This window comes from Schistocerca americana, chromosome 6, assembly GCF_021461395.2.
Source record: "Schistocerca americana isolate TAMUIC-IGC-003095 chromosome 6, iqSchAmer2.1, whole genome shotgun sequence".
Classification (NCBI taxonomy): Eukaryota; Metazoa; Arthropoda; class Insecta; order Orthoptera; family Acrididae; genus Schistocerca; species Schistocerca americana.
Window position 1 is genome coordinate 152897415 of NC_060124.1, and position 13909 is coordinate 152911323.

Below are 13909 nucleotides of genomic sequence, written 5' to 3' on the forward strand. Positions count from 1 at the left end.
CTTCAGATCCAAATAGTTGCGTCAGCAACCCGTCTTGTCTACTCAGAAGCAGATATCAGAGCAATGAGAGAGGGGTCGAAACATGTAATATAATTAAAAATCTGCAACTGAAACGGAACAATAAATGAGAATTATCTTAAATAATCCACCGTGTTTAATCAACTCTATATTAATCACCGAGCGAGGTGGCGCAGTGGTTAGCACACTGGACTCGCATTCGGGAGGACGACGGTTCAATCCCGTCTCCGGCCATCCTGATTTAGGTTTTCCGTGATTTCCCTAAATCGCTTCAGGCAAATGCCGGGATAGTTCCTTTGAAAGGGCACGGCCGACTTCCTTCCCCATCCTTCCCTCATCCGAGCTTGCGCTCCGTCTCTAATGACCTCGTTGTCGACGGGACGTTAAACACTAATCTCCTCCTCCTCCTACTATATTAATCCCATCAGATCCCGTGCATTTCTTACATTTTTATTTTTTCATTGCATCTGCCTTTTCTTATAAGTTTAATGTAATCAGTTATTCTTTCGTAATTACTTTTTGCCTTTGGGTTGTGCCGCAGATTCTTGTAACATTCCATCTATTTTTCCTGACGTATTAATTTGATTATGGTACGTCTTTCCCCGGCATATTTAAGTGTCCTAATATTTGGAAAGCGAAGGCTTGTCTGCCTTATACATCATATCTATCTCTGCTGTAAATTCATTTCAACTATCTCGTTTCTTATTAGTGGTTTGCTTTGTTATCTGTCCGTAGTTTTCGCTTGTTTGGTCATCGGGAGGTCGCAAAAACACTCCTAGGCTCTTTTTTTTTTAATTGTTTCTTCTGTTCCTTCATTCCAAATTCTGAGCCCCTTTTTCCTTTGTCATTTAGACTGATTTCTCATGGCTTCACCTGCTGCTTTATTTACATAATATTTGATGTTTTACCATTCGAAATTCATATTATTTGTGTGGGTGCGTTCATTCAATAATGTTTCAATCTTTATTACTAGAGATCTGAAGCTGCAGGATCTTTTAATAGTTTAACTTTAAAACGGTTTTTTTTGTCTACAGCCGATGAGACCTTGTACCTCTTTAATGGTTAGTAGCGCTGTTTTGGCCATAACCAAAAATGGTCGCTCGAAATAATGTATCCTTGGAAAACATTAATATCTTCCTGTGAGGAAGCGCACTTTTTATTCGCTACAACACAATCTCTGATTGATATAGCTCCTATGTTAGCCCATGTGTACTTATGAATATCTTTATTTCAGAATAACGTTTCAGTTCCTTTGAGGTTACAGTAAATACAGGAACTTCTCATCTGATAAGGAGTATCATTTGCATTTACAGTATTTGCTCCGTATCTTCCCGTCACGTCTTTAATAGCTGTATTACCCACTCTGACATTCCAATCTCCACATACGTACCTCAAGCCCCTCTCATTTATTAAATCATATACAACTGGATCTTTTCGTAATGATCTTCTTGAAAGTTCTTGGGTTTAATTTATGATTGTTATAATGGTAACATTTTTGTTTGTGTGTTGTAGGCCACGTTCATTTTGACAGTTTTTTAATTGACTAGTTTCGAATCTCGTACGAGGGGCGTCCAATAAGTAATACAACACTTGTTTTTCTCGGACAGTTTGGACTGAAAAATGCAACATTTGTTGTGGGACATTACTTAATAATCCCGCTTCAGCCCCTATAGTTTCATGAACTACCGATAGTCGGCGGCACTATAAATAGGTTTCGAAGTGGCTTCTGTTAAGGATGTGCGTTCCAAGGAGAGAGCTGTCACTGCGTTTCTTTTGGCGGAAAACCAGAGCATCGGAGATACTAATAGCGCTTGCCGAATGTACACAGAGATCTGGCAGTGAACAAAAACGTGGTGAATCGATGGGCGATGCATTTGTCACCATCGCAACAAGGCCGCACACAGGTGTGGCTCCTGCAGCGTTGGAACGTGCGGAGACTCTCATTCAAATTGATCGACGGATCACAATCAAACACCTCGCTGCTGAACTGGACATCTCTATTGGTAGTGCTGACACACTCGTCCACCAGTTGGTGTTCTCAATGGTGTCTGCGTGGTGTGTTCCTTGCTGGCAACAGAGGACCATAAAGAGAATCCGTTTGACCCAATGAATGATGCACTCTGCAGGACGTAGTATGCGGATGATGAGAGGCTGTTGATGCAACAAGACGTTGGCCCCGACGTCAACCAGTAGTGTAGCACCATGCAGTCATACAGGCCCTCGCAGTAAGCTGGGGTACTTCAATTGCACTGAACGGAGATTCTGCTGGAAAATAAGGTTTGGTAGCCAAAAGAGTGGGAAATAATATGATGTATTGGAATCCTGAATAAAACCAACCTGCTTTCAGAAAAAATGTATAAATAGGAACGAATTCGATTGCCTTACACAGCCAGTAGTGAGACTGGATATCATACTTAATTCTCCCGTGGGTACTGCACAAGGCGAGGACATTCCCCTGCCGTTACTTAAACGGAGTGACTCTCTACCAAGGAAAAAGCTATCAAACAGATACACTGTGAGACAAGGAGCTTACCTGAGGACTTGACGCCCTTGAAGAGCGAGAGGTAGAGCATGGTGTAGACGAGCAGCAGGCACAGCACCAGCTGCCACTTGGGGTAGCCCATGGCGTGCAGCCCGTCACTCCACTGCATCTCCAGCACCGCGCGGCTGGGGGCACACAACAGGCACAGGGACACCTGCTTAACTCCTGGCAACGGACTGTGATCTCCACGCAAAGACATGTCATTTTAGGTAAAACTTTGGTACATTATCTGATCAAAAGTGAGCGGATACCTCTACGTAATTCGGAATAGACCACTAGATGTCATTACATCTACATCTACGTACATCTACATCTACGTAATTGCCTGGCAGAGGCTTCAATGAACCACCTTCATGCTGTCTCTCTACCGCTCCACTCTCGAACGGCACGCGGGAAAAACGAGCTCTTAAATTTTTCCGTGCGAGCCCTGATTTCTCTTATTTTATCGTGATGATCATTTCTCCCTATGTAGGTGGGTGCCAACAGAATGTTTTCGCAATCAAAGGAGAAAACTGGTGATTGAAATTTCATGAGAAGATCTCGTAGCAACGAAAAACGCCTTTGTTTTAATGATTGCCACTCCAATTCACGTATCATGTCTGTGACACTGTCTCCACTATTTTGCGATAATACAAAACGAGCTGCCCTTCTTTGTACTTTTTCGATGACATCCGTCAGACCCACCTTATGCGGATCCCACACCGCAGAGCAGTACACCAGAATAGGGCGGACAAGGGTGGTGTAAGCAGTCTCTTTGGTAGATCTGCTGCACCTTCTAAGTGTTCTGCCAATGAATCGCAGTCTTTGGTTTACTCTACCCACAATATTATCTATGTGATCATTCAAAAACAAAACAAAAAACAAAAAAAAATATGTTCAAATGTATGTGAAATCTTATGGGACTTAACTGCTAAGGTCATCAGTCCCTAAGCTCTCACATTACTTCACCTAAATTATCCTAAGGACAAACACAGACACCCATGCCCGAGGGAGGACTCGAACCTCCGCCGGGACCAGCCGCACAGTCCATGACTGCAGCGCCCGAGACTGCTCGGCTAATCCCGCGCGGCTATGTGATCGTCCCAATTTAGGTTATTTGTAATTGTAATCCCTAAGTATTTAGTTGAATTTGCAGCCTTCAGATTTGTGTGACTTATCGCGTAATCGAAATTTAGCTGATTTGTTTTAGTACTCATATGAATAACTTCGCACTTTTCTTTATTCAGGGTCAATTGTCACTTTTCACACCATACAGATATCTAAATCATTTTGCAACTCATTTTGACCATTTGATGACTTTACAAGACTGTTAATGACAGCATCATATGCAAACAATCTAAGACGGCTCCTCAGATTGTCTCCTATTTCGTTAATATAGATCAGGAACAATAGAGGGCCTATAACACTTCCTTGGGGAACGCCGGATATTGCTTCTGTTTTATTCGATGACTTTCCGTCTATTACTACGAAATGTGACCTTTCTGACAGGAAATTCCGAGTCCAGTCGGACAACTGAGGCGATACTCTGTAGGCACGCAGTTTGATTAGAAGACGCTTGAGAGGAACGGTGTCGAAAGCCTTCTGGAAATCTAAAAATATGGAATCAATTGGACATCCCCTGTCGATAGCACTTATTACTTCATGAGTATAAAGAGCTAGTTGTGTTTCACAAGAACGATATTTTCTGAATCCGTGCTGACTAAATGTCAATAAATCGTTTCTTCGAGGCGCTTCATAATGATCGAATACAGTATACGTTCTAAAACCTTACTGCAAATCGACGTTAGTGATATAGGTCTGTAATTCAGCGGAAAACTCCTACTTCCCTTTTTGGCTATTGGTGAGAATTGAGCAATTTTCCAGTCTTTAGGTACGTATCTTTCTGTGAGCGAGCGGTTGTATATAACTGTTTGATGTGGAGCTATTTTATCAGCATACTTTGAGAGGAATCTGACTGGTATACAATCTGGACCGGAGGCCTTGCCTTTATTAAGTGATTTAAGCTGCTTTGTTACACCGAGGATATCTACTTCTATGTTTCTCATCTTGGGAGTTGTTCTTGATTGGAATTCAGGAATATTTACTTCGTCTTCTTTCGTGAAGGAGTTTCGCGAAACCGTGTTTAATAACTCTGCTTTAGTGGCATTGTCATCAGTGACTTCACCGTTGTTATCGCGCAGTGAAGGTACTGATTGCGTCTTCCCACTGGTGTGCTTTATGTATGACCAGAATCTCTTTGGGCTTTCTGCCAGATTTCGAGACAGAATTTCTTTGTGGAAATTATTAAAAGCATCTCGCATTGAAGTACGCGCCATATTTAGAACTTCTGCAAAACTTTTCCAATCTTGGGGATTTTGCGTTCTTTTAAATTTGGCATGCTTTTTTCGTTGCTTCTGCGACAACGGTCTGACCCGTATTGTGTATGGGGGATCAGTACCATCACTATGACAGTTCAAAAATGATGAACCCTGTCATAAAGAAGTAACTGTGAGGCAATGGTTTGTGGACAGTAATATTCCTGCTCAGAGTCCCGACCTGAACCTGGGAGTACATTTCCAATAATTCAGAACGTCAACTGCGCTTCAGACTCCAGCGTCCAACTCGCATTCGGGAGGACGACGGTTCAATCCCGTCTCCGGCCATCCTGATTTAGGTTTTCCATGATTTCCCTAAATCGCTTCAGGCAAATGCCGGGATGGTTCCTTTGAAAGGGCACGGCCGATTTCCTTCCCCATCCATCCCTCACCCGAGCTTGCGCTCCGTCTCTAATGACCTCGTTGTCGACGGGACGTTAAACACTAATATCCTCCTCCTCCAGCGTCCAACATCACTACCTTCTCAGTTTTCAGCTGTTCAGCTACTGTTCGTTAGTCAATTATACGTTCCATATGTCATGTGAACGATTCTTTTGTCGAACAGATGTGGCACGAATCAGTTTACAGGATACAGGATGTGATCAAAAGTATCCGGACACTCCCAAAAACAAAGTTCTTCATATTAGGTGCATTGTGCTGCCACCTATTGCCAGGTACTCCATATCAGCGACCTCAGTACTCATTAGAGCAGAATGGGGCGCTCCGCGGAACTCACGGACTTCGAACGTGGTCAGGGGATTAGGTATCGCTTGTGTCATACGTCTGTAGGCGAGATTTCCACACTCCTAAACATCCCTAGGTCCACTGTTTCCAGTGTGATATTGAAGTGGAAACGTGAATGGACATGTTCGGCACAAAAGCGTACAGGCCGATCTCGTCTGTTGGCTGACAAAGACCGCCGACAGTTGAAGAGGGTCGTAACGTGTAAAAGGCAAACATCTATCCAGACCATCACACAGGAATCCCAAACTGCATCAATATCCACTGCAAGTACTATGACAGTTTGGTGGGAAGTGAGAAAACTTGAATTTCATGGTCGAGCGGGTGCTCATAAACCACACATCACGCTGGTAAATGCCAAACGACGCCTCGCTTGGTGTAAGGAATGTGAACAGCGGACGACTGAACAATGGAAAAAGGTTGTGTGGAGTGAGGAATCACGGTACACAATGTAGCGACCCGATAGCAGGGTGCGCGTGTGGCGAATGCCTGGTGAACGCCATCTGCCAGCGTGTGTAGTGCCAACAGTAAAATTAGGAGGCGGTGGTGTTATGGTGTGGTCGTGTTTTTCATGGAAGGGGCTTGCACCCCTTGTTGTTTTGCGTGCCACTATAACAGCACAAACGTACATTGATGTTTTAAGCACCTTCTTGCTTCCCACAGTTGAAGAGCAATTTGGGGATGGGGACTGCATCTTTCAACACCATCGAGCACCTGTTCATAATGCACGGCCCGTCACGGAGTGGTTACACGACAATAACATCCCTGTAATGGACTGGCCTGGACAGATTCCTGACCTGAATTCTATAGAACAGCTTTTGGGATGTTTTGGAACGCAGACTTCGTGCGAGACCTCACCGACCGATATCGATACCTCTCCTCGGTGCAGCACTCCGTGAAGAATGGGCTGCCATTCCTCAAGAAACCCTCCAGCCCCTGACTGAACGTATGCCTGCGCGAGTGGAACCTGTCATCAAGGCTAAGGGTCGGCCAACACGATATTGAATTCCAGCATTACCGATGAAGGGCGCCACGAACTTCTAAGTCATTTTCAGCCAGGTGTCCGGATACTTTTGATCACATAGTGCATATAGAAATTCGTCAATGAAATAAAAGAAATTATCCAGGAGAAACGACTATAAATTAGATTTAACCCTTGCTTCGGTACCTGTCAGACATTGTATGTTTTTGGGCAAAATATCAAAAATTTTTGCTGCTGCGTATTGTCTCCTCTCTGAGCCACTGACAGCTTTTACAATGGGTAATAAGGGTCATATTCCCTCCAGTGTTGTAGGTATGTACATCACTGTTCTTCTCAAATTGTGATGGATTATTTACGACGATTTTCATTAGCGCGAATATGTATTGTGGTGGCGCAGTCAAAATGCCTAGCTCCAAGAAGAGGTACCCACATGAAGTCCGTGGGTGAACACGACGTATTATACTTATTGCTCGTTTTTGCGCAATCAATATTTTCTTTCTAAGTGATGACTTGCCCCGGAAATTATTCTGCACGTCATTATTGAATGGAAATATGTAGTATATATCTAGGAGGTTGATACGTTTGTTTCCAAGATTAGCAATTATACGAAGGGCAAACGTAGCTGAACTTAATTATTTGAGAAGGTCAGTAGTACGCTTCTACCATTTCAAGTTTTCATGAAAATGCACACCCAAAAATTGTATGCATTCTACCCTACTTGCTGAGTCGTGCTGATGTGCTACATCGGTTGATGGTATGACTCTATTTGTTGTAAAAAATTGAAAGTAGTGTGTTCTTTCAAAATTTAGGAAGAGCCCATTTTCAGAGAACTACTTGATAATTCTTCACGAAGTATCATTTACCAACTATCCTGTTCCTTTCTCTCTGATGGGCTTTATTATAACACTAGTGTCGTCTGTAAAAAGTACATAATTTGCCTGTCGAATGTTGTGTAGAATATCATTCACATTTGCCGGCCGCTGGTGGCCGAGCGGTTCTAGGCGCTTCAGTCTGGAACCGCGCGACCGCTACGGTCGCAGGTTCGAATCCTACTTCGGGCATGGATGTGTGTGATGTCCTTAGGTTGGTTAGGTTTAAGTAGTTCTATGTTATAGGGGACTGATGACCTGAGATGTTAAGTCCCATAGTGCTCAGAGCCATTTGAACCATTTGAGTCATCATTCACATTTATAAGGAATAGCAGTGGATCCAAAATTGAACCCTGTGGGACTCCCTCTGCGATTTTTACCTTGGTCACTAAAATTTTCTGCCTTTCTGACATTGTCTGAGTTTTTCAGCACAGCCTTTTGCATTCTTTTTGACAAGTATGATTCAAACCAGTTGCGTGTCAACCCACCAATTCTACAAAACTTAAGTTTTCCTTAGCGAGTTTCATGATCCACACAACTGAAGGGCTGCCATTCCTCCGTAGGCACTCAGGCACCTCATTGAAAGTGTCCCCGACAGAGTTCAAGCCATCATAAAGCCGAAGCTTGGACATAACCCACAGTAATATGCACTAATAAGTGTAAAGATACTTTTGATCAGTGTAAGAGCAATCCAAATTTTATCTGTATTCTAGTAAGATCACCACAGCTTCACGACATCAGCAGTTACCAGGCTCCAGAAGCTGCAGCATTGTAGACAGCAACGTGATACTATTTCATCAGTGCATACAGGTGATATTCGTTTGGTCTTTCACGAACACCTGAGTTAGAGGCACATTCTGCTTACATGTAACAAAACCCAGAGTTCTGATTAGAACATGCCAGAGAGTCCACAAGGTTTATAAAATTATACTAACCTTTGTTGACCTGTGACCACATTAGACCTGTGGGTAACTCATGAAGAATGATAAGAGCAGGAGTTAATGCGTTCATGAGCCTGTCGACTAAATTCGAGATGTGATAAGTAGGAATGAGATTAGACAATCTCGGTGCCAAGCAAATTCTGCCTTGTTTATGATTCATTCATCTTACTGCTATGACGCGATTTAGGACCGGTGGGATAATTCTTTCTGTCGCTGAATGAACAAACCTAGCTATATTAAGGGGACCGGAAAATAATGCACTTTCTAACAGCAAATTGAGCCAGATAAACTGTTAACGACATTTTATTTTTAACCAATACGGTAATCACCTTTGTTAGCCACAAACTTTAAGCCATCTAGTGTGCAAATGTTCAATGGCCGATCGTTAAAAATAGAGATGGTATTTTTGACATATCCATATTTTGAAATTTTTTGACACTCAGTAAATGTTCTTGAATGGGCGACCAAGGTTGGTTAAAAGTGTTTGACAGCTCCAGAATGTGTTAACTTTCAATGCTGTATCGATAAAAATCAACTATTGCGTTTAGCCCTCATGTATTTACGAAATTATAAGTTTCCAATATGCTGTGTTCTATACGGGCGATCCACTGATCTCATTTCTCTGGGTACGTGTTTAGAATTTGTTGTGGCTGTCTGAACCATACCATTCTTCTAAAAGCCTGAAGTCAATTCCGTCTCTATTCTTAGAATTAATCTACCATATGTGTCCTATTAAGCTCTTTGGCTATGGTATCATCGCGTTTGTGGTTTAAAATATCATACCCACCAGCCTTCCTTGGAGATTATTGTGATTTCGAATGGTCCATCTTCCTATGTGTAACAGAGGGTTGGTTGTGTTGAAACACTGTAAAATGTTGTCTGATTTTTGTGTTTGTATTACTCTGGTAACTCAACAGTTGGATCTCAGTCCTCTACTGTAGTTTTGTATTTATTTCTCACAAATCATTAAAATACGAAAGAAGCGACGTAGAGCATTATGCCAGCATCGGTTTGCTATCCCCGCAAGGTCGATGCACATACGTTTAACCGAAAACTGCGTGCAATATTTAAACTTAAAACAGAAAAATCGAGCAAAATAAGCCAATAATATCCTCTCAAACTGCTCACAGTATTGTGTTTCATCATTTAGACCCCTCCAAATCGAGAATATTAAAGAGAAATAACAACCCTTATTTTCCAGGAAACAATAGTTTTTCTGTCGTATACTGAGATGTATTAGTATCTTCTCCCCTAAAATGATGGTGTATGTGTGTGTGTGTGTGTGTGTGTGTGCATGTGTGTATGTATTAAACTGGGGACCTAGAAACGACGGAGAGGCTTCGTCCCGCCGTAGCACTCAGTGGTTCACAACCCCACAAAACAGGCCACAGCAGTCCACCCAACCCTCGCCGCCCCACACCGAACCCAGGGTTATTGTGCGGTTCGGCCCCCAGTGCCCCCCCCCCCCCCACCCTCCCACCCCGGGAACTTCTCATACCAGACGAGTGTAACCTCAAATGTTTGAGTTGTGGAGTAATTATGGTGTACACGCAAGTGGAGACAGTGATCGCGCAGCAATCGCCGACGTAACTGAGACGGAATGAGGGGAGCTAGCCCGCATTCGCGAAGGCAGAAGGAAAACGCCTTAAAAACCATCCACAGGCTGGCCAGCACACCGGACCTCGACATAAATCCGCCGGGCGAATTCGTGCCAGGGACCGGCACGCATTCCCGATTGGGTAGCAGCGCGTTAGGCCGGGCGGCATGGTTGTTGTAGTGAACCATTACTGAAAAACTTCTAGAAAACTTCAAGCCACTGAAGTTCGATGTTCGTACCACCACTGGAACCAGGCCTAAAACTGAAACTAATGCGTAGCTACATTAGACAGACAGTAAAATCAGCTATACTGTTTTCCAGTGTGGAACACGATGCACTGTCGCCTCCTCCCCTGAAGTGGTGATTGGCCTAGTGAACTACCACCGAAAAGCTTCTAAAAAACGCTAGGTGATTAAAGTTAGATTTTCGGACCTGCTGTTACTTTGACATTATTTGCAATAACAAATGCTGCCTCATCTCACAGGTAGTACTGTCAACAAAATTAAGCTCAAAGTTTTAAAATTAAACTCGTTTTACATGAAATATGGTGACTTAATTGTGCTATACTGTAGGTAATAGTAAATAAACAAACAGTTTTACATTTTGCCCACAAGTATCTAAGACTCCTTTTATAATTTATCATCACTATTAACAAACAAGACTCAGATTATTGATGTAAATCTAGAAATGCCTGTAACTTCAATTTTTTTTCTCGCAAAATGTTAAAATACGAAATACAACCAACCAGAGCATTAAGGTACCATTTATTGATGACACCTACAAGAGCAACAAATATTTGTTAAGGCACATTCTGCATGCAGTAGTTACATCACAAAAACAAATCTCACAAAGTAAGCTAATAACATCCTATCGAAAATGATCATATTAGAATGTTCCACTGTTTAGCCACCAGCAGTGCAGAACACATCATGTGATATGGCGCAAATAGATCTGCCTCAGTGCAGAGACTATGCAGTTACTATCACCACTGGGTCGGAATGATGTCATGGCTCATCCCATGGAAAGCACCTGGACCGGCCTATTTTCAAAGATTAACACAGAAGAGGGGCAAGGGGCGTGATTTAAACAGGGGTTGACAAATGTCATTGGACAGTTGATGACAATGAAAGAGTTGGATGTGATTGAGAGAGCTAAATACGCGTCGTGTAATTGGCTCGGTAGCCTTCTAATTGGCCTATTTCCAAGAAAAGAGTGGGGCTCAGGAAGGGTGGAGGGAGGGAGAGAGGAGAAGGTAGGCTGAGGGCAGCGGATGTGAGGGGGCAAGGGAGTGGGGAGGGGGAGATGACGGCAGCCAGTGGCTTACGAAAGGGCGGCGTAGGAGAGGGAAAGGGCATAATGACGTGCATTTGTCCTGTTCCGCCCTACGTGTAGGCAATCAGACATTCCAAGATCAAATTTTGTGCAACGGCACTGTTGCATTCCTACTAGTATGTCTGCACGTTTTTTAATCGTTATTTCTATTTAGCCAATATTTATTAATAACCAACTTATTCTAAATTTACTCTAACTTTAAATACTGAGCAATGTTATTTTTCAGCAGCTTCCTTAAAACGAAGTGAAACATACATTGAGATGACGAAAGTCATGGAATAGCGATATGCACACACACAAATGGTGACATGAAGCAGAAAAGAGCAGTGCATTGACAGAGCTGTCATTTGTACTCAAGTGATTCGTGTGAAAAGGTTTCCAACGTGATTATGGCCACATGACTGGAATTAACCAATTTTGAACGAGGAATGGTAGTTGGAGCCAGACGCATAGGTGATTCGATTTCGGAAATCGTTAGGGAATTCAATAATCCGAGATCGACAGTGTCAAGAGTGCGGCGAGAACGGCAAATTCCAGACATTATCTCTCATCACAGACAATACAGTGATCGACGGCCTTCACTTAACTATCGAGAACAGCTGTGTTTGGATAGAGTCGTCAGTGCTAACCGACTAGCAACACTGTGTGAAATAAATGCAGAAATCAATGTCCGACGTACGACGAATGTATCCATTAGGACAGTATGGCGAACTATGACGTTAATGGGCTATGGCGGCAGACGTTAGATGTGGAGTGCCTCTGCTAACAGCGTGACATTGCCTACAGCACCTGTACTGATCTCATGACCATAAAAGTTGGACCCTAAATGACTGTAAAACTGTAGCCTGGTCAGATACGCCCCGATATCAGTTGATAAGAGCTGATGGTACGGACTGAGTGTGGCGCAGACCCCACGAAGCCATAGACCCAAGTTATCAACCAGGAACTGTGCGAACTGGTGCTGGTTCCATAATGGTGTGGCCTGTTTTTACATCGAATGGACTGGATCCTCTTGTCCAACTGAACGGATCATTGACTGGGAATGATTATGTTCTGCTACTTGGAGACTATTTGCAGCTGTTCGTGGACTTCAAGTTGCCAAAAATCGATAGAATTTTCACGGATGACAATGCACATGTCACCAGGGGCACAACTGTACACGGGTTGTTTAAAGAACATTGTGGACATCTCAGTCGAATGATCTGGCCGCTACATGAATCCCATTAAACATTTATCAGACGTAATCTAGAGGTCAGTTTGTGTACAAAATCCTGCATCGACAACACTTTTGAAATTATGAATGAATGTAGAGGAAGCATGGCTGAGCCGGCCGTTGTGGCCGAGATGTTCTAGGCGCTTCCGTCCGGAACCGCGCTGCTGCTACGGTCGCAGGTTCGAATCCTGCCTGGGGCATGGACCTGTGTGATGTCCTTAGGTTAGTTAGGTTTAAGCAGTTCTAAGTCTAGGGGACTGATGACCTCAGATGTTAAGTCCCATTGTACTCAGAGCCATTGGAACCATTTTTACGCAATATGGCTGAGTAGTTCTATAGGGGATTTGCAGTGAATTGCTGAGTCCCTGCCACATCGAGATGCTGCACTATACTGAGGTCCGACACGATGTTAGGAGTTATCCCATGACTTTTATCACCTCATTGTAAATTGCTCTGGGTAGTAGACTGGATGTCAGTGGAATTTTATTTGTGTTATATTTTTACACAAATTGTGTACAAGCTTGATTTCTGAAGCAGTTTAATTTATACTTATTTTTAAAGAAGTTACGTTGCTTGCATTCTCATCAAGGGGATCCACTGGTATGTCGAGAGATTGTAAAATTCTTTGTTTTGGATACCTTATCGATGTTGGAATTTCATATTAGGCACTCCCTTTCGATATACAGGGTGGCGCACGAAATGTGTTACCAATTGTTTCTTTCACAATTTACGACGCACATTGGATATCCCGCTGGGATCTCTACAACAGTACCAGCAGAGCTTGGAAAAACAAATGAGTTACGAAATGACGTGTAATTCACGATACTGCCACTAGGAGACTAGTAAGCAGCAATGGCTGACAATGGAAGAGTGACGACACAGCAATGATCGGCAATTGTGCTACTTTTCATGAAACGAAAAGCCTTGTTGTGACTCAGAGGCGTTTTCGACAACAGTTTAACACACGATGGATCCCTTGCAAGAAGACCATCCACAGGTTGTACGATAAAATTGTACAGGAAGGAACAATATTGGAAGCGAAGCGACCTCGGCCTAAGCCTGTTTGTTCGCCGGAGAATATTGAAGCGGTACGACTTGCTGTACAGAAAAGTCTCGGGAAATCGTGTAGAAAGGCAGCCAGTGCAACTGGGAATATCCAGACGCTCCGTTCAACGCATTCTTAAAAATGACCTCCATATGTACCCATACAAGATGACCTGTGCACAGAAGCTCACTGAAGAACACAAGCAGCAGAGACTACTGTTTGCTCAGTGGGCGCAGGATAGGGAAGAAACTCTCAACGATCTTTGGTTTTCAGAC

The 13909-nt window shown here is 43.2% G+C and overlaps 1 protein-coding gene across 1 annotated transcript in view; it reads right to left on the bottom strand.

Annotated features, from left to right (window-relative positions):
• LOC124619508 (sodium-dependent noradrenaline transporter-like) overlaps positions 1 to 13909 on the bottom strand; it is a 403071-nt gene that overhangs the window by 176021 nt on the left and 213141 nt on the right. Inside the window, exon 4 of the mRNA XM_047145955.1 lies at positions 2552 to 2685. Coding sequence (XP_047001911.1) covers positions 2552 to 2685 — 134 coding nt within the window. The remainder of the gene's footprint in view (positions 1 to 2551; positions 2686 to 13909) is intronic.